Source organism: Stenella coeruleoalba (assembly GCF_951394435.1).
Source record: "Stenella coeruleoalba genome assembly, chromosome: 9".
Lineage (NCBI taxonomy): Eukaryota > Metazoa > Chordata > Mammalia > Artiodactyla > Delphinidae > Stenella > Stenella coeruleoalba.
In genome coordinates this window covers 73584000-73605668 of record NC_137155.1, presented here as the reverse complement: position 1 = coordinate 73605668, position 21669 = coordinate 73584000, and the positions used below count along the sequence as shown (strand labels likewise).

General features: G+C 40.5%; 1 protein-coding gene across 4 annotated transcripts in view; it reads left to right on the top strand.

Moving 5' to 3' along the window:
* Window positions 1–21669, top strand: part of CTTNBP2 (cortactin binding protein 2) — a 179815-nt gene that overhangs the window by 112089 nt on the left and 46057 nt on the right. For all 4 annotated transcript variants that reach the window (XM_079932471.1, XM_079932472.1, XM_079932470.1 and 1 more), the window contains 4 exons: window positions 2094–2244; window positions 5198–5449; window positions 15679–15796; window positions 19186–19461. In XM_079932471.1, the coding sequence (XP_079788597.1) occupies window positions 2094–2244; window positions 5198–5449; window positions 15679–15796; window positions 19186–19461 (797 nt within the window). The remainder of the gene's footprint in view (window positions 1–2093; window positions 2245–5197; window positions 5450–15678; window positions 15797–19185; window positions 19462–21669) is intronic.

Here is a 21669-nt window from a genome sequence, read left to right as displayed (position 1 = left end):
AATAATAGATGTTTGTATATGAGGGAAATGAAGAAGAGGAGTATGCTGTTTCCAAACCTCATGTGAATGAACTTGCTTCCGAAGAAGATTATTTTTAGCATATCAACATAAAGTCATCCCTCCTGTCTATGGGGGATTGGTTCCAGGACCTCCTACAGATACCAAAATCGAGCATGCTCTAAGTCCGTTATATAAAATGGTGCTGTATTTGCATATAACCCACGCATGTCCTCCCGTATACTTTAAACCATCTTTAGGTTACTTATAATACGTAATACAATGTAAATGCTATGTAAATAGCTGCGAGCATGTGGTAAATTCAAGTTTTGCTGTTTGGAACTTCCTAGGATTTTTTCTAAGTATTTTCCATCCGGGGTTGGTTGAATCCGCAGATGTGAAACCTGCAGATAAGGTCAGCCGACTGTGTATGTGGTTATATAACAGATTGTTAAACACTTTGCTGTTCACTATTTTCCACCACCACAACCTAAAAACCTTTTTTATGTGCGATGGCATTAAACGTAAAACATAGAATTATATTAATTGTAATACTCTTATAGCTTCCTACTGGCAGTTTATTCAGTATTAAATCCCAATTATTCACTTGTTTTATCATTAAAAAAAAATTGAAGCAGAGCTTACGTACTGAAAGAAATTACAGCACAAAACCAAAAAGAGCCTATCAAGTAAAATATACGTAAGTTTAGCAGTGATTTCTTCAGTAGCTTAATAAGTCAGTTGACTATAGATATAACTTTCTAAAATCAAGTAATATTTTAATAATAAAATAGAATATAGCTAAATTGCTTTATTTGCCTGTGATGAAATGGCAGGCTCTGGAGAGTGAAAGCTGTGTTCAACTTTTTTATTTTACCATCCCGATAGAAATGTTTCCTTTAACAAATCTCAGAATTCTTGAAGTACGGGTTTTACATTTTACACTAATGTTACTAGTCCTAAAGGTAAATTTTAAAAAATTCAAAATGCATCCATAAAGTACAGTATTTTTTTTTTTTTCTGTGTGTCTAACTTGTCTCATCACCCTGAGTTTATTGTTGAGGATCAGAGCTACTGATCTTGCTGCTACTTTTTGCATGTATCCTAAGTCCTCCAGGAGAGATTCTTCTCCTGGGCTACACTTTTACCTTTACTGCCAGCCTGCAATCTGTAGGGCCACTTGCTTGGATAGTATAACAGTCATGGGAACAGAGGCATGGATGGTTTTGCAAAAAGGGAGAACCCTGGTGAAATGCAAGGGCTTGATTAATTTAAATGTGTATTAGATACACATTAGTACGTAACTTATTTTAAAAATATGCATAAACAAACCAGATGTTGCCAAGGGAAGCCAAGAAAAAAACATGCATCTGAGCAAAGAAACAAAGATGTGAGTTCCTTCTTAATTTGATGATTTATCACTCTTCTTTAAGTTTATTCTCATCTAATTTTGCAAACTGAAGTTAGTTCCTAAGTGCCGTGAAGTCTTGAATTTACCTCATTGCTTTCCTTCTTGATTCTCAGGGCAATGTGTTTCTGCTTAGCTGTGTCTTTTTCCTCATAAACTAGCCCCACTTCAGGAGACAGGACAGCCTCTGCTGTCTTTTCTCCCCAAGATGGCCCTTTTCTGTCTCCGTACTTCCTTTTATAGTGGAGGCAAATGGTGCCCTGCTGTCTGTGCTATTTTTAATTATTTTCTCAAGTGGAAATCTCAAAATGACTCAGCAGCCTGACTTTTTTCAAGGTTCAAACTATTTTGAACCACAAATAATATATATGTCAAGCACAGTTAAACATATTCCAAGGACTACTTTCACAGTTTGGTTGCAGAGAACTGTCATAAACCACATATTCACACTTGATCAAAGCTGCTATTTTAAATTTTCATGGGAGTAGTTAAAATACATCTTCCAGGCTTGTTAAAAACAGTATCTATGTAATAAGACCAGGAATAATTGATACATATATTTAATAATTCATGTAAATAAAGATGCAGAATTGCTCTAGCATTATTTTCTCTATTTAATATCTTGGTCAGGTGGTACTTCAGAAATCAAACCCAGTTTGTATGTAATTAATCATAATCTTGCATTTAGGTGTGTAGAATTATTAATTGCATATGATGCTAATATTAATCATGCTGCTGATGGAGGACAGACACCTCTATACCTGGCCTGTAAAAATGGAAATAACGAATGTATTAAACTCTTGTTGGAAGCTGGAACTGACCGAAGTGTAAAAACCAGAGTGAGTACCTTGGGTTTTGTCCTATAATTTACAATACGTCTCCAAACTCTACAGCTCGAAATACAGTTGCTTTGTTTTGTTTTGCTTTGAGGATATTGGGTAAGGACATTGTCTTATTTGAGCATCTGATTATTAGAAGCTTGCTCATTAGCCTTTCTTTTTAAAGGTAGTTGGTGTAGTGCCTGGGAATTGTAAGCAATGGACAAAGGTCAGCTGTCATCGAGGTCGTCGTCACTGTCCACAGTAGTGCTCATTTGTAGTATGTGTAAACAGGAGGGAGTTTGTGGCAAGACAGTGCCCATTGCCAGTACTTAGAGGAAGGTTATTTATGCTCACTGTTCTTCCCAGGACTGACGTTTATTGTTGCTAAGATTATGCAACACCTCAGAGTTCAAGGTCATTGTCTAATTTGAGTCAGAACTTGAAGCACTGTGTATGGAAACCCACTATGAAGCCTAACAGGCTGAGGTAGCTGTTGACTCCATCCCACACAGTTCTGGTACCTCCCGTACAGGGTGCACAGGTGAAGTCAGGGACTTGGAAACTGAAGAAATTTGGAGTCTGATCCACAGAAGAGTCCTTGGATAATACTTCTGGCTCAGCCACACAGAAATGCATTTGAAAGAAACTTCTCAATTCAGCTTCCCAAACTGGTCTTCATCAACCTATCATGATAGATTTAAGGACCAAGAAATCAGCCTTCGTACACTGGCATGCATTTCTCCAGTGGGGGCCCATCTAAGGACTGGTGGGTTTAATGGAGCCCACTCTTCACTAGGATCAGGAATTTATTTATTTATTTTTTTTCAGCTTCCCAGAATGTGAAAAGTGTAATAATCACTACCCTCCAGGATATTCCTGATGAAAGACAAGTGTAGACATCTTAATCTCCAAAGGTTATCTGAACCTTGGATCTCTTCTGTTAATAGAGAATTGACTATACTGTGCATCCATTTCATAGGAAACACCCTTAAAATTTTCTAGGATAAAAAGGTGCATTACCTACTTTAAGGTCACTCTTAGATTTTGGATTTTCTTAATTTCTCAGAAGAAAACAAACAATTAATGGTATAACCAGAGATATAAGCTAGGTATAGACATTTTCCATTGAGTCCTATTGCAAGGGCTTTTTTTCTTTAATATACTTTCTATTTATTTTTTGAAAATCTGAGAAAATAGTCCAGATTCATGTTGTTTTATATTTTTATTTAAGAAATCTGTGGTATTACACATTCATTATAAAATTCTGCCTTACATATGAAAAAGGAATGAATTTTACATCATTATCTGAATGAAAAATAAGTAGTTCAACATAAAAAGTCACATCCTATAAGTTAGAGAACACAAATCCATGCTCTCAAGCTAGTTGTTGATAAGCTGAATGAAATCGTTAGAAGTACAGAGGCTCCAAAGTACAGAGATAAATAGCATAATTGATAAAGGATCTTAAGGGAATAATTATTTCTCATGATTTTTAATAAGAAATCAAAGGAGAATGAAAGATTTAAAATTTTTCAGAAGTAACTGCATGGCCTTTGTAATATAAATTAAGGAAGGTCAGGAGCACTTACACTCTGTTGCCTAATTAAGGCTGATACCCATGTAAAGGTATCTACAGCCCAACAAAGAACAAGCCATGAAACACTTTATCTGCCTGGGGTACACCGGAGGACTATATGGTACTCCAGCTACTGCCCAGCCATGGTCTGCTGTTAGCCAAGTCGATTCCCTTGATATGAAGTACAGAACTAGAGAAAAAGCCACATCATTCAGTGAGAGCTTTAGCAAGTGATCAGATGACTCAGTCTAAATGTAGATGGTGACCATTTATTGTCTGTTCTTCTCCCTGTTATTTTTGTAATGAAATGAAATGAAAAAAATAGGCCAAAGGGAAAATAAAATGAAGCCAAAATACATATCACCGAAATAATTCTCAATTCTTTTATGAAAGTCTTAAAAATCTAATGAAGGTGGATACCTGAGTAGAAGGCAGACCTATCTTTATATAAAAATGAGAGACTACAGAGGGGATCAGGATTTCCCCTAGAATAGTGTTTGTCAAACTTTAGTGCAGCAGAGTTGCCCACATGGCTGTTAAAACGGATTGCAGGGCCCCAACCTTGAGATTTTTGATTCAGTAGGTCTGGGATGAGGCTCAACAGTTTACATTTCTAACAAGTTCACAGGTGGTGCTTACGCTGCTTGCTGGTCAGGGGACCACACTTGGAGAACCACTGTGCTAGGAAAGAGTTGTGAGTCTGCTCTAGCAACCAGCTAAGTGGACGGTTGAGGCTTCAAAGTATAATATGTTCTAGAGAATGGGCCCAAGCATTTTAGTTGGAGCATTTTCTAAGCTTGCATTTATCAATATCCAGCTGCAGTCACAGAGAGCTCCATAGAGGCTGATAGGTATCTCATGAAGTTACTTGACTTTGTTTTTCCTTTATGTCTGCCTTTTCCCTGTTATCTAGAATCTTTCCTTCTGAAATCAGTGGCATAAAATTTTAAGATAACTAGAATTAGGACTCTTCCCTGTAGGTAAAACTGGCTTATAACAGCATTCATTTAGTACAGTACTGGTAACTTTATATTTGCATATAAATTTAAAAAAATCTTTATGCTAAAGTTCATTCTCTTTCATAATATTAAATTGAGATTTTGTTTTACCATATATAATGCTTAGCTACCATCCTGGGCAGTACCTGTTCACTCCAAATGGTCAACTGTTAAGAGGAAATTCTTACCAAATAGCAAACACGAGTCATAGCAATGGAAAATACACTAATTGACAGTGGTCTGAGAACTTAGCTCATCTGTGATATTCAGGATCAGAAGCCTGATTTTCCCAGCTCAGTGGTCCATGCCCAAGAACATGTAGAGGTGAACTTTAAATAACACAGTTCTCAACATTGATGTTGTAATCAACCCTTTCCCCCGGTCGTTTTATTTTCAGGATGGCTGGACACCAGTTCATGCAGCTGTGGACACTGGTAATGTGGACAGCCTCAAGCTTCTCATGTACTATAGGGCCCCAGCTCGTGGAAACTCGTTGCATGAGGAGCCCGAGTCAGGCGTCTTTGACTTGGACGGAGGAGAAGAGAGTCGTGAGGGCACATCCAAGCCTGTTGTTCCTGCAGACCTCATCAACCACGCCAACAGCAAAGGCTGGACTGCTGCCCATATTGCTGCTTCAAAAGGTTTTAAGGTGTGTCTGGTAGCAGCTGGCCTCATTACACAGTTGTAATTTGATGAGTGGTGAAGTTGTCTGCTATTGACTGAGTGTGTTTCACCTGTATAATTGGGGACTGAGCAGTACCATTGCAGGAGATGATCCGCTTCCAGTACAAACCAACATTTTTTTGTCCAGCAGATATTTACGGCCAAGCGTATATGTGACTTAATCACAAAAATCAGTTTGGAGTTTGTTAACAAATGTGGGAGTAATTCCAGACATTTTATCTCATGTCAAATTAGAGGAAAAGTTGGATGTTGATAGAGTCCACAGGGTTGTTTGATTCCGTACCAAGACCATGCCATGAGTTAGAGGGAGGGCCAGGATTCAAGTACACATGTCCTGTACTCTGAACTCCCTCACTAGCCCTACCTGTGCTGTCTTATGATACATAAGAGGGCATTCTAGATTTCACTCGTCAGTTAGAAGAGAGAAAGATTCTGATTATTAAGGAAATAACATGAAATAGTAAGCCATCCATTCATGCTTCTTTTTCTATTTAAATCACTTGAGCAATAATATTGCTTTAACAATGAAAATCTATCAGGAAGCTCCTGAGTGCAAGGCATCGTGTCAGCTAACATTTGCAGGAATCATTTATGCGATTAGTTAACTCCTAGTTCAGTGGCAAGGGTGCAAGATACAAGACAAGTGTAGGATAAGAGAAGTTCAAAAAATTTAAAACAAGGGTAATAGACACGTGGTTGGAACAGTACAAAAATGCAAATTTTTATTTTTTGGAAGAGAGAGTGCACGTATTTCAGAGAGCAGAGTTGCGGAATATTAGGCTCAGGAATGGCTCATTCTGGAGGAGATGGAAACGATTTTGGTCTTGCAGGGTGGGTTAAATTTGTCACCCATCACTGGAGAGGAGAGTAGTTCAGATGGAGGGAGCAGTAGGAACAGACCAGAAGTAGGGAGGTGGGTAACAGCTCCACCTGAGCTAATGAAGAGTAGTGAGAAGTTCCACAGTATGGCACCGGCCTTCAGTGATGTCTTAAGAAGTTTGAGCTTTATTTACTAGTCAGAGTAAAACCATTGAAAGGTTTTGTACAAAGGAGCAAAAGAATCAGCTCTGTAGTTTAGATTGATAGACTTAGCAATAACATTTAGAAGACTGGGGATTATGAAAACATTGGTGGCAGGGGAGAGACTAGGTGAAAGATGATGGGAGCGGTAGAAATACTAAGAGAGATCACGGAGTACAAATGTCCAAGAATTGAAGACAGATTAGATACAGGAAATGAGCGAGCTAAATAGAAGGATCATAGTGACATTCTCAGAAAGAGAAAAGAAGAGGCGTCATTGTGATCAAGATAGAATGTGGGGCTTCCCTGGTGGCGCAGTGGTTGAGAATCTGCCTGCCAATGCAGGGGACATGGGTTCGAGCCCTGGTCTGGGAAGATCCCACATGCCGCCGAGCAACTAGCCCCGCGAGCCACAACTACTGAGCGAGCCTGCGTGTCCGGAGCTTGTGCTCCACAACAAGAGAGGCCGCGACAGTGAGAGGCCTGCGCACTGCGATGAAGAGTGGCCCCCGCTCGCCGCAACTAGAGAAAGCCCACGCACAGAAACGAAGACCCAACACAGCCAAAAATAAATAAATAAATAAAATTAAAAAAAAAAAAAAAGAAGATAGAATGTGGATTTAAGCATGCTGAATTTAATTCTGGGATATGTTCAACCAGATGGAGATATCTGGAAATAGCTAGAAATGTGCATTTGGAGCTCTTGGTTGGGTAACTTCCTGTTGTTATGATCTAGAGCAGAAGCTGTTCATTTTGGACTTTGGGGTTTTTTTTTAGTGAGAGAAAGGCATGATTCAGTTCAACGTGGAGGTATTGCTTGCTAGTAGTAGTTTACTCCTATTTTATCCTTAAAAGAAAAAACCTACAGAAATTCTGTGAACTTGATATATATATATATTGGTTTGAATGGAAGGCAATGACATTTGACATAAAAGTTTGGAAGACAAAGATGTAAAATATGAAAGCTTAAATTTGAAAATGCATAGTTAATCTAAGACAGTGAATCTCATTTGATGGAGGAAAGGTACATGGAAGGGGTAGTTCTCAACTTACTTCCCCCTTCAAGAAAATCTGAGGATAATGCAAGAGGTTACTGACAGCGGTAGGTTGTTCATGCACTCAACCTGAAGGCAAGAAAAAAAAAGGCAAAACAAAAAACAAAACCTGAGCATCACTGATCTAGAATGTTCAGCCACTGACCCTCTGATGCTAGGCAGAGAGAGGAGCCCACTCTCCAGGGTGAGTTACCCTGCAAGGGTGGGGGGCTTGCGTTGCCACTCAACTCCTTCATTATGAACTCCTCATAAGTCCGGGTGTTTTTAGAGCCGAGGATGGCGTCTTCATGGCTTCCCAGGCCCCTGGCAACGTGGATGCTCTGTCATCGTTGAGTAAAGGGAAATGGGATTTCTTTCTCACGTGTAATATGACTCTCTCTGTATTCTCTTATGTTAAGAAGCTTAAGATAAATTTTGAACAAGAAGAGAGAGATTTTAGAAAGTGAACGTGACTGACCACATCCACACACTGCAAAGAAAAATAATAAATTAAAATAATAGATTTTTTTTTTTGCCCTGGAGTAGATATGTCATCTTCCAGGCTAACCTCTTCATTTTATGGTTAGGATATTTAAACCCTGGAGGGATTAATAGATAGAAGTTGGAAATGAAGCCCAGAATGCCTGGTTTCTTTACTTGTGCGGCCTGCCTTCCTGGTCAGTCATGGGTATTGGAAAATATTTTTCATCCTTTGCCTAATACAGTGTTTATATCCTGGCTGACTCCATAGAGGTAATCCATTGACAACTAAGTTGCTGAGACCAGTTTTCTGAAAAAATAAATGACAGTTCTGAGTTAATCATTGTGTGGGTGAAGAGATTCTACGCTGACCACAAGTAGAGCTTAAAAGGTGTATGTTTTTTTTCTCTTTGCAATAGCATATATGTGTCCAATCCGCATAAGGTAGTAGTACCGTTGTTACCCAAGAAGATGACTTCAGTTTCCATGTGTTTTTCAATGTAAAAAAAAGTGGGATTTCAGAGCTTGAAGACACATAGCTCATCTAGTCCAGCTGCCTTGCCTTGCAGATGAAAAAATTAAGTTTTGGGAAATAGTGTAACTAATTCCCCAAGGTCAATTCATAGAAGACCAGATTCCCAAATCAGTCCTTTTTCCGCTTGGTTCTTGGTCTTTTTCCCAATGTTTAAGCAATTTATGCAAATCACCATTTAGTGTTTGGTAACAAGAGTAGCTCTCTCTAAAGCTGGTCTGTGACTGCTCCGAAGTTGAACTCATCACTGAGGATAAACTTGTTTTCATCACTTAGGGTGAGTGGATAGAAGAGTTTCTTAGTGAAACTCTGTGTTCTGTCATGAGAACTCTGACATGTCAAGTTTCTGCTGCAGAAATAGATTAGGGAGAGTGTCTGGATTTGAGCGGCTAGTTGTTGAAGCTCTCGTTCAAACAGATTCTTTATTTGGCGGATTATGTGTTTTGAGTAGACGATAATTCTAGCTTACGTATTGCCCAAGCCAGTGGCTTCCTGTCACTCATGCTCTTACTCAGCCTTTCTGGATTGTTTAACATGTTGACTCTAATGCAGACTCCTCCTCAGCTTCTAGAACACTGCTCCTTCCTCGCTTCCCTTCTGAATTTGATGACCAGGCTTTCTCTTTGTTTTTCTGGGTTTTCTCTTTTGTTTTTTAACCCTCAGCAACTCCCATGCTTCTTCCTAGCTGCCTAGTCCTATTTTTTTTTTTTTTTTTTTTGCGGTACGCGGGCCTCTCACTGTTGTGGCCTCTCCCGTTGCGGAGCACAGGCTCCGGACGCGCAGGCTCAGCGGCCATGGCTCACGGGCCCAGCCGCTGTGCGGCATGTGGGATCCTCCCGGACTGGGGCACGAACCCGCGTCCCCTGCATCGGCAGGCGGACTCTCAACCACTGCGCCACCAGGGAAGCCCCTGCTTAGTCCTATTTTTAAGAGTTTATCCAGTCTTTCAGCTTTAACTGTGGCTTCTACAGTAACTCTTCCCAAACCCAGATCTCACACCTGGCTTTTTACCTGTCTTCCAGACATTTATTTCCACCATCCTAGAGGTCATCTCTAGGCAGTCCCACAGTCCTCTGGTCAGGCAGTGGCCTTCTTGTTGCCATCCTCACAGTGTGTAGGAACTGTGGACTGATGGATGCATTTTTACCTCTTAGCCAGGCGAGTGTCAGGCATTCCCTCCCACCCTCCAGCATCCACCTGACTGGATAGTCTGGATGTGGTATGTGTCTTAAGCACAGAGGCCCACATGGAGCCCCAGGATTTAGATTTCCTCTCCCTAGGTCATGGCTGCAAAGAGAAAAAAAAAATGATAGGAGTCCCTAAATGTCTTCCTTGTCACAGAGTTGGGTACCTGGCTAGGAGAAGACAAAGACAGGATAACCTGTGATGTTGGACCAAGTCTTTGGGACTAGATGACAAATAGAAATCTGTGCTTTTGATTCTGCATGATAATTTTTTTCCCTTAATTTTTATAAAATTATTTTCGAAAAGGTCAGACTGTGTGTAGATAAAGGGAAGGCTATTTTTTAAAACTCTCATTCCAGAGTGTTCAGTGCAGAGTATTGCATCCTTGCTTAATTTGAACAGCAGTGACTCACAGAATCCTAAAGGATTCTCACATAAACTTGGCCAACCAGAGTTTTGCTCCACCCCTCACCCAAGACATACACTTTCTGGTGTTTTCCACTAACACCTTTCATGGGTCTGGTTTTGACCCTTTTCCTCCTTTCGCTCTCTACTTTCCCCCTTGAATGATCTTTTTGGTCTCTAGAATGTAATCTATAGAGATTCCAAAATCTTCTCTCTAGCCCACCTAACCATGTCCTGAGTCCATTCAGGAAGGTCTTATCTAGGACGCCCACGGTTTTACAGGGCATCTCCTTGATAACCCAGTTGGCCCAGTACAGTCCTTGTTTATGCCCATCATCCCAATGTAACCATTAACAGTGCCCCTTTTTACTCTTAAAAGTGTCCCAGTTTAGCCAATTATATGGTAACCCTATTGATGACCATATTCATGTTTACTTCCACCAAACAGCTCCATGAGGATGCATGCCTGGGCTCCCGTGCTTAGGCTGCATCTCTCGTTCCTCCTCTCAATCCACTAACATCACCTGACATTTGTGTTTATTGCTCCATCTTCCTAAGATAATGAATTCAAATGATTGATAAAACTCTAGAGTTTATTCCCTTATAAATGAACACATAAACAAAGGGAAGGCTGTTTTTTTAAATGTCCCTTGGGGAGCCCTCGTCATGGGCTGTCTGGACTTGTGTAGGCCCTGCTGTGAGCTCTTCATCTCCAGTCTCTCCAGCTCCTTTACAGTGTCTCGAGAGGGACCTTCCTAACAGGAAGTTGGTCATGTAATTTACCTTTCGTCTTTACAAGGGTAAGTGACCTTTCAGGCGCTTCAAGGATAAGTGCCAGATCTTTACATGACTGACAAGTCCCGTCCAGCTCTGGCCTCAGCCTCTGTCCACAAGCACACTTGTCTCCTTTCCTCATGCACTCTCTGCTCTGACCCTGCACTGCTGGCTGTTGTGTAGACATCCTGTGCTGTCTCTTCTCTCCCTGCCTTTGCATCTGCTCTTCTCATTACCTCAAATGGCCTCTTCTGTCCTGACCCCTCCCTGCCTGGAAAACATCTCAGCTTAAGTCTTGGCTTCCAGGAGTTCATTGGTCCCCAGAGCACCTCTTCACACTTCACTTAGGGAGCTTGTTCTTTACTGGGATTATTTGTATGCCTCCCTCCCTTTCCATCTCCTCCAAAAATTCACTTTTCATCGTTGTATATATTGTGCTCAGCAGTCTCTGGCCCACAAGTACTAAATGTTTGTTGAATCAGTGAGTGAATGGGCTATCTTATGAGAGTTCTGTCTTAACTGGTCTCCTTTCTGTCACTCTCTTTTTCTGTATGTCTTCCAAATGTACCAGTTGGTTTTCAGAACTGAGCTGATCATGGCGTTTCCTACCCAAACATATCCTCATGCCTCCAGAAAGACATTGAGGCTCCCTAGCACTCAGCCCTTCACGGCTGACGCTAGCTGTCTTCATCTCACCCCTAAGTCTGCCTGCTTCCTCATACTGTTATTTCCCATTGTGATGGCCTCCATCTCCCCTGCCCTGCAAAACAGTGAGCACACCCACACCCCAAGTTGTTCCCAGCACGTGTGCCAGACCCTACCTGTGCATTTGCAGACTGCTTTCCCTCCCACTTCCTTTGCCCAGTGTCAGACCCTCAGCTCCCTGTCCTGACTAGGATCTTATCTCTAGCTCTTTGGACTTGGGGTTTCAGCTTATTCTCCCTGGCACTGGTACGTTGCTTCTCAGCTCTTAAAGGCCCCTGGCAGAGGTGGTTCATTGTCCCTCAACATCTTTTCTACCCTCTTCTACAATAACGGACCTCTCAGAGTTCAGCTGGGCTCTTGACCACCCAAAATAAAGACTGCGTTCTCCAGCCTCCGTAGCAGGTGACCATGGACACCTACCTAAGTTCTGGTGATTGGGATGTGAGTGGAAGCAGAAGTTGAAGCCTAAGCCACTGCTTTCTGAAGTCTCTGCTCTAGGGAATTCCCTGGTGGTCCAGTGGTTAGGGCTCCACGCTTTCACTGCTGAGGGCCCGGGTTCGATCCCTGGTCGGGGAACTTAGATCCCTCAGCTGTGCGGCGTGACCAACAATAATAATAAATTAAAAAATAAAGTCTCTGCTCTAGCACATGTATCTGTATCATAGTTAACAGCACTTTGATTTAGACCCATTCATCTAGACCTCTTGCTCTGCATCCCTTGGAACAGCCTGCCCAGTTTAGGTCCCCTGAGAATCCATTTCCAGAAGAAGCAACTAGCATCACAGCAAGTGTTCTCTTCACTCGAAGCCCACCCTTCAAGGAGAGAGCTTAGATTCTTTTCTCTGCCTTTCCCACCTCCTCCCCCTCCCCTTAGTAGAACTTTCTCCTCACTTCAATAGCGCCCTCTTCTGGGCACATTCTCCCCGTGGCTCTTGCCTATGCTTTGCGTTTCTGCCGGAGAAGCAGAAACTGTTACCATCTTCGTCGTCACAACCCTGAGCTCTAACACAGCGCCCGGCACAGAGGTGCTTAGTATCTCTTTCATAAAGTTGTGAGGATGTGTGAGCACTAAATACTTGTGCTGTGTTGGAACGGTGCCTAGAGCTTAGTATGTGCTCCAGTAGTTACTGTAGCTGCTGCTGTTCAGTGTCAGTTGGGTAAAGTTTTCATCTTCTTTGTGTTCCCCACGGAGCCCAGCATAGTGCTGTGGAACTCACAGCTGTGACCCTGTTTGGATACGCGTTATCCTGCTATCTTTCCAACATTTCTTGCTTCCTTATAGAGAAAGCTACTGCTTATGTTATTGCCTACTGACCTACCTGAGTGTAATAAAAATTATACACAACCCACTTTATAGGTCAGACTTAAAAGAATCTTGCAGATTTTGGTTGCATGTTTTATCATTTCTGTTTGTAATTTGAAGTACCATCACCTAGAATTATGACGTTTGCTGATGTGCTGTAATTCCTCACCACTTACCTGAATATTTGGGCTGTGTTCTAACTGGTGATGATTATGTTGATTATAACAAGAACAGCAGCTAATAAATATTGAGAACGTTTTACGTGCCAAGAATGTAAAAGCTTTTTACCCATCTTTTCATTTAAGTCATGTAACAGCCCTATGAAATACAGATATTTGAGACACAGATATGGAAACTGAGCAGGAAAAGGTTAAATGATTTACCAAAATTCGTAGATAAAACCATTTATATTGGCAGGCTTAGACCTCCCCCACCCCCCGGTCTGTTTTGGCTCTTACCTGCTTTTGCTGCAAGTACTAACTTGTGTAATAAATGTATTATTTTTATCTCTTATCATCTGGGAATTCATAAAGGTTAATGCTCAGATTGCATTCTACTTAAATCTTTCATTAGAGTTAATTTTATTAAATATTTTATACATTTATTGATCTTGTACAAATTAGTAATAACAATTGGACAAAAAATTTATGTATTTGACTTAGTTTTCAGTTCATTTCTTGGCTTAGTGATTTTTTTTAAACCTGAACCCCAGACCAGTGAAAGCTAGACTTTGATTACAATTGTTAGAGAAGATCCCTCCGACTTGAGCAGTGAGAAACCAACGTCCAAGTCAGTCCCTTTGCAGAAGACAGATTTTCTTGATTCAAAGGTCCTCTGGCTCGGCGGCTCCATTGTGCAGGTACCAAGGCCTAGTTTCCCATCCCCCCAGCATCCAAAAAGATTGCCTATATTGGCTTTGTCCTCAAACCAGCACTGGCTTCCTGTTCCAATTTCACTTAACTGGTCGTCTCAGCTTACTCTTTGTTTTTCTTTCTGACGCTTAGGGATTTCCTGTATTTCCTTGTGAACTCATGATTTAAAATATATTTTGGGGCCAATATGAAGCAACTGGAACTCAAGTATACTCCTGGTGGGAGTAGAAATTGGTATAGCCACTTTTGAAAGCTCTTTGCAGTCTATACTTATACAGAACATGTGCATACCCCATGACCCAGAAGGCCAAGTCTGTACATATACCCAACAGAAATACGTACCTGTGTCCGCCAAAGGACACGCACCAGAATGTCTATAGTAGAACCCAAATGTCCACCAACAAGAAAATAGATGAGTAAATTGTGGTATATCCATATGATAGAATACCACCCAGTAATTTTTAAAAGGAATGAATTGAATCATAACTGTTCCTAACACATGGATGAATTTTACAGACATTACGTTGAATGAAAAGAAGCCAAATATAAAAGTGTATCTGTAATATGGTTCCATTTATCTAAAATTCGTAAATAGGCTAAGCCAGTCTCTGATCTTAGAAATCACAGTAGTAGCTGCCTTTGGGGGGAGAAGGGGAGGGGCTCGTGATTGAAATGGAACATTAAGGAGGCTTCCAGAGTGCTCCTTACACAAGTATGTTCACTTTGTGATAATTCTTCAAGCTGCACACTTACTTGTGTACTTTTCTATATGGATATTATACATCAGGAAGAAAGACATGTTTTACAAAACAGAAAAAAAGTGTTTTACAGCACAATTAGAGAAAGCTGTTCAGGCTGCGTAGTTTACTGTGTTGTCAGAAGTGGAAGTCAGCCCAGAGCGCGCGTGCGTGCGTGCGTGTGTGTGTGTGTGTGTGTGTGTGTGTGTGTGTGTGTGTGTGTGTGTGTGTGTAGGGGAGCGAAGAGAAGGACAGTGCTTGTTTTGGTTGTTAGTTCCCTTTCATGGTTTCTGGTTTATTCAGTTTTGTGCTTACTGTGGTGGGAAATCAACAGACAAATCATGAAGTGGTAGAAGTTGAAATAGCAGAGTTCCTTGATAAATATCCTGATGTAATATCCTGCCATGCAGTTCCTTATTTGAAAATGTTTGCATATAAATTGCCTACCACTTTGAATTGAAAAATTTTGGAAAACTACGACCTTTCAGTTCATAGGTTAGTGATATTTTTTAAATGGAGATTTCCTGGAGCAGCACAAGAAAAAACTGAAAAAGAGAGGGCACCTAACTTCAATATCTATTGAGAATGTTTTTCTAAAACTTCAGTCAACATGGTGTTCACACCTATTTCTCAAATAAATAAAGTAAGACAGTGTAAGATCTCAAATATATATGTGCTTACAAGGACTCTGGGACAGACTTGTTACAATTGGAGCCCAGCACTTGCATGACCAGGAAAGCAGTGCCTGATCTAGAAGATAGCAAGGTGCATCTGGTTGTAGCAGAAGTCTTTTTGCTTTATATTTCCAAATTACAGTAAAAGGATACTGTCTGCTGCAGTCTTTTTTCCTTAATTTCACTCTGCAAACTGAGTGATTAGTAAGCTAATTTTTTTCTCCTGAAACCTAAGAGGCTGTTCTGTGGAGCCGTGTTTTGATCCTGTGAATCACATGTAAATGAAGCACTGTTTGCTTTTCATTTGGAGACAGTGTTTAGATTAATCTGTGTATTTGGGTTGCTGGGAAAGAAAGAAGCTTTCTGGCTGAGAATTCCTGATTCGCTTGCCACAGGCAACTGAATTTTCCCTTGGAGTTTTCGCTTGAGTTTATTCACTTGGACGTGAGGTAATGGAGTTCGTGTCTTTACAGAACTGCCTACAAGTCTTGTGTAGGCATGGAGGGCTGGAGCCAGAAAAAAGAGATAAGTGTAATCGGACTGCACATGATGTCGCCACTGATGACTGCAAGCACCTGCTGGAGAATCTGAGTGAGTGCCCTTTGCAGCTGCATTGCTCATGCTGCGTCCACACTGCTGGGGCCTCTGGGACTGTGGGAAAGATATTAATGCAACTACAGTTTTCTCACTGTCTTCTTAACCTTCTTTGAACCCTAGCTGCTACAAAAACACTTAATTGGTTATAAATGGGGTAATTATATTTTTCCACATAGAATGGCTTTTTACAGAATTAGTTGTTACTGAAATAATGCTAGGTCTTCCTTGTATTTGACTGACCTTGGACAGCTTTTAAATAATTATTGCTCTTTTATTCTGACTTAGATTGTCTTTCTAGGCATGAGGCTAGGAAGCTATGGGAAATCATGGCCGTCTAGTGTGCTATTAGCTGATCATATGAATGTAGGCAGGCAGGTCAGTTATCTCTCAATGTCTGGTTGCCTACCTGTCTAGGAAGATAATTGATGATCTTTTGGGTCCCTTCCATCTTTAAGAGTATACACTTCTGAACATTTATGAAAAGTTCACTTGTGGGTTTATGAATATGGAGTGCTAGATCAGATGAAACATTGTGACCTCTTATATCAGGATTATCACTCAGTCCATCCAGTCAGCCAGCTGTATCAGTAGTTGGATTTGAGCTTACATTCTAACATTGAGTCAGAAAGTGAACAATAAACATAAGCAATAATTCATTGTATGGTATGTGAGATGGTAATACGTGCTATGGAAAAGACTAAGAGGGATGGAGAGTGAGAGGGTGGGTTTCAGTTTTTAAAATGATAGACAGGGTAGCCTCACTGATAAGACATCTGAGCAAACACTTGGAGGCGAGGAAGGGGCAGCTCTGTAGATCTCTCAGGTAAGAACTTTCCAGGCAGAGCATCAAGTGGACAGAGGTCCTAACAGGTAGGAGCATATCTGTTGTGTCTGAGGAACCGCAAGCAGGGCAGATTGACTGTGTTATAACGAGTGAGGGGAGAAAAGTAGGAAAACAGGTCAGAGAAGTTGCAGGAGGGAATGGGGATTGATCCTGATCTAACTGGAATTTGTAGGCCATTGTTGGGACTTATGGTAACCATTTCAGTGTTTGAGCTTACGAGTGACGGGACCTGGTGTACATTTTTTTTTTAAGAATTTTTGTCATTTTTTAATTCAGGAACATTGTAAGTATTCCTACCCTGTAAAAAAAAAAAGACATTTGTTAGCTATCATTTTATTTTATTTATTTTTTTTAGCTATCTCATTTTAAATTTTGCTTTTATCAACTTAGTAAACATAAGTGAGCTTCTAAATAACACAACATTGTAAGTCAACTATACTCCAATAAAAAGTTTTTAAAAATAACTATTAAGAAAAGATAACATCAAAGAAATCTCATACTAATTGTAAAAGGCCAACCCTGGCAATGTTCCTAATTAAGAATGGTGTACGTTTTAATGGTATCTCTGGCTGCTTTGTCAAAAAAAAAAACAAAAAACTAGGAAGTCACAGGCCTAATGTTAGGCCATTAATGTAGTGTTCCAGGTGAGAGCCAGTAATGACGGCTCAGTTCAGGATTGTAGTAAATGAGGACGTTTCGGTTCTGGATGTAGCCAAAGATGAGCCAACACAACTTTCTGATGGGTTGGGTGTGAGGTGTGAGAGAGGGGATTCATGGATAATTCCAGAGTTTTCAGTCTGAACAACTGGCAGGATGGCAACAACTGGCAGGATGGCATTGCCATCAGCTGTCTAGGGGAAGGCTGTGGGTGAAGCAGATTTTGCTAACGAAGATTAGGAGTTATGTTCTGAATTATGAATTTGAGATGTCTGCGCATCTATGCAGGAGATGTCACGTCAGCAAGAATTCTGATACCTGTGGTGAGTATGAGCTGGATTTATAAATCTGAGAGTCAGCTGTCTAGAGATGGTACTTAAAGTCATGGAACTGTATGAGGTCTCGAAGGCAGTGAACACAGCTAGAAAAACTAAGAGAAACAAGCCTTGCAAGACTCTCATTAAGAAATCTAGAAGAAGGGGAGGGACCAGCAAAGGAACAACATTAGAGGGTGACCAATGAGGTGTGAGGAAATCCAGGAGGAGTGTATCAGAGAGCAGAGAGATTAGCTGTGTCACAAGCTGCTAAGTAACATGAAGACCAAAAATAAAATCTAGTAGGTGGTCAGTTAATGGAAAAAAGTCAGTTTAAGAAGAGGATCATAAAAATATTTTTAAACATTTCATTTTCATTTGAAACACCAGGTAATTCTTTCATCAGCGTTTGGGTGAAGCTCTTTATATTGATATGGTTCTGCTGATTGAAGTGCCGCGTGTTCTTATTTGCACAAACCACATCTTTAATGCTTTGTCTGTGATTTCTGTTGTTTGAGGACGTAAACATATTTAGGAAGCAAACTAAAGGCAGTATCTGTCTAGAGATAATTAATTTTTTTCTAATTTTACGTAGTTGTCTCATCCATATCTCACTAAAAACTTGTTTATAGCAGCTCCTCTGTTCAGTCTCAAAAGTGTTCTGATTTTCATAGGAATAGTAATTCATTTCATCAGTATCTGGAATATTTAATTTACTAATTACAGTAATGAGTTCAACAGACATAGAAGATTTGGGATTAAACACAAGTGGCTCTTGGTAAGCATATAATTCAGTTCATGAAAACAAGTACATGGGGAGCTATCCACCTGGGAGGGGGCCCCAGTCCGCTGGTGTCACAGAGAGATTGGAAAGATCATTTTAAAAGCTTCTACTGCACTGTTCACCAGCTATCAAGTACTTACTAGTTCTTGTGAGATAGTGCGTTAACAGATAATGTGTTAAACAAATAGTGTGTTAAATCCCTTGCAAACATGAGTTCATTTATTCTTCATAGCATCTCAATTGTACGTTCCTTCCATTTTATGGAAGAAGTTGGGGCATAGAGAGATCAAGGCCATTTACCAAGTACACATGGCTAAGTAGAAAGCTGACCCTGAGGCCCAGCCCAAGGTCTGTATGAGTCTGAAACCACTGTCCTAAGCACACTGACCTACGCAGCTGTAACCTGCCTTCTTCATGATGTTATCAGTGAAGGTGAGGAGAAAAGTTGATATAGAGAGGTCAAGAGAGGGCTCTAGTTTTCTCAGATGCTTTTTGAAAGAATTTGAGAACCTTGCTGAAGGGAAAGAATCAAGGAAGTAGAACTGGCCAAAGAGACAAGGAAAGATAAACAGTTCAAGCAACATGGTTCCAAAGAAACTGTGAAGAGATTGGGAGACCAAAATTTACTCTAGTAGACGAATATTCAATTGATGATATTTAAAAAAGGATAGCTGCCCTTTGCTTTGTTTTTAAAATGTTTATATCTGTTTGTTTTATGTAAGATTTTCGCTGGTTTTTATCCTGTCAGGATTTTTTTCCCCTAATTCTTTCATTCTTCCAACAGATGCTCTTAAAATACCCTTAAGGATTTCAGTGGGTGAGATTCAACCAGGCAACTACGGTGCCGACGATTTTGAATGTGAAAACACAATATGTGCTTTAAATATTCGCAAACAGACATCATGGGATGATTTTTCAAAAGCAGTGAGTCAAGCTCTGACAAATCATTTCCAAGCAATCTCTTCTGATGGATGGTGGAGTCTGGAAGACGTGACGTTTAATAGCACCACTGACTCTAGCATTGGCCTCGGTGCAAGCAGCGTGCGATCCATCACGTTAGGTATCAGCAGTCCGGCAATGAAGGGAAAGTTAAATTTCTGGGTTTATTTACATTCATGGGCTCCCTAACCTGATACACAGCTCACTGATTAAATACATTCAAAGCTCACTTGTGGCAGCTGCTGGTGCTGAAAAACTTGAGTATTCATAACGCAACCATTACATAATGTTGCCTGTTGGTATAAAAATGCTTTTATGCCTCAAATAATATCCAGAGAGTAAAGAACATGAAAGCCCTTGATGAGGCTTTGTGATTGCACTTGCTATTTTGATAAGTGCAAGAAACTAACCACATTGCAGCTGCTTTGCTAATACACAAGCTCTGAACACAGCTCCAAGCTTGTACTTGGGCTGTGCCAGAGATGCAGTAGTGTATGAACACCTTACCTTTGGATGGGAGTCCTAATAAAGTCTAGAGTTAGCAGAAGCACTTTAATGAAGATAGAGTCAAAGCTCCCACTTGGGATGAGTCAGGGTGATACCTGGTTGTTTCTGTTTGATAGGACTCCAAAGAACTTCAAAAGATAAGATTTGCTTTCTGGTAAACATAGTAAGTGTGCTATAAATGTTAGTTGTCCCTGGTTAGTTTCTTTCCTGTCGAGCTAAGATATCTATGGGGAACCTCCTGTGATGGCAGGACTGTGCTGGGAGCTTTATTTATATACAGACCTTAGGGAGTCCTTACAGCAGGCTCATTTACAGATAACTGGTTACAAGTTAACTTGCCTGAGGTCACACAGTCAGGACTCAGATTCCAGCCTGTCTTATAGGAAAGCCTGTGTATTTTCAATAGCACCAGGTTGCAAAAGAATAGTCAAGATTGAGGGAAGGGCAATTTTCACCATGCGATTAATGTATCAGCTTATTACATTAGAAAGTATTTTGTTCACACATATATGCTAAATCACTTTCAAAACATATATTACCAATAGGTTTTAAAGCAAATTATTCACAACTTAATTTTATGGATCATTGTTATTATCATAAAATAATTATTACAGAAGAATTATTATATAATTTTAGAAGTGCATTAAAAAAATAAGTCATAAATGATTCTCAGGAACACATTTGCCCAGAAAGTGCAGTATTATTTAAGGTGTGGTTCTGCCCAGGGGTCAAATAAACGAAGTCCTCACGGCCATGTTTTGAATGAAATGGCCCTCCACCCTCAGCCCTCATCCAGCTGATCTGGAAACTGGGGAAGGCAAATGGGTATTCACCAGCATCAGATCCAGGTACTTCTGTGAGCAGTGGGTGCTAAGGCCTGACCGTTCCGGTGTTCATTCTTGTCCCAGAGGTGCAGGGTACCCAAGAAGCATTTCAGATCTAAAAATCATTGAGTTTTGTGGGTAAAGGCTTTCGTTTAGTACCTGGCTGTGGCCACTTGATAACTGGTAGTTACAGGCATACCTCAGGGATATCGCGGGTTCAGTTCCAGACCACCGCAATAAACAGAATACCCCAGTAAAGCGAGTCACATGTATTGGTTTCTCAGTGCATGTAAACATTATTTATAATGTATTGCAATCTATTAAGTGTACAATAGCATTGTCTAAAAAACTATGTACATACCTGAATTTAAAAACTTTTTTTGCTAAAAAATGCTAACTATCATCTGAGCCTTCGGCAAGTCATAATCTTTTTGCAATAGTAACATCAGAGATCACTGATCACAGATCACCATAACAAATATAATAATAACGAAAACGTTTGAAATATTGTGAGAATTACCAAAATGTTACACAGGCACAAAGTGAGAAAATGCTGTTGGAAAAATGGCGCTGATAGACTTGTTCCATGCAGGGTCAAGAGCTTTCAGTTTGTAAATAACACAAGCTCTGCAGTGGGCAATAAAGCAAAGCACAATAAAAGGAGGCATGCCTGCACACCACTGTTATTATGTATGTATATAAGTAACTTTATTGATAACCTCAACTGGATTAAAGGGACCAAGGGCAACAGAGAAGCAGTGAGTTACAGGTAGGGTGTGCACGTGTGTTGGAGGTGTGCTGAGAATAGGTATTTGAGAATTGATCTGTGGAAGGAAGAGATGGAAACAAGTACTGAGGACTAATGCCTCCCCAGAGTGGACACTTACGAATTGGGACCCTTTTTTGAGCAAGAGTGAGCAGGGGGCCCAGACTGTGAAAAGGTTTGCTTTATTCTGAGCCCCTGAAGTTAACTGTTTTTACTAGAAACCAAAAATTTG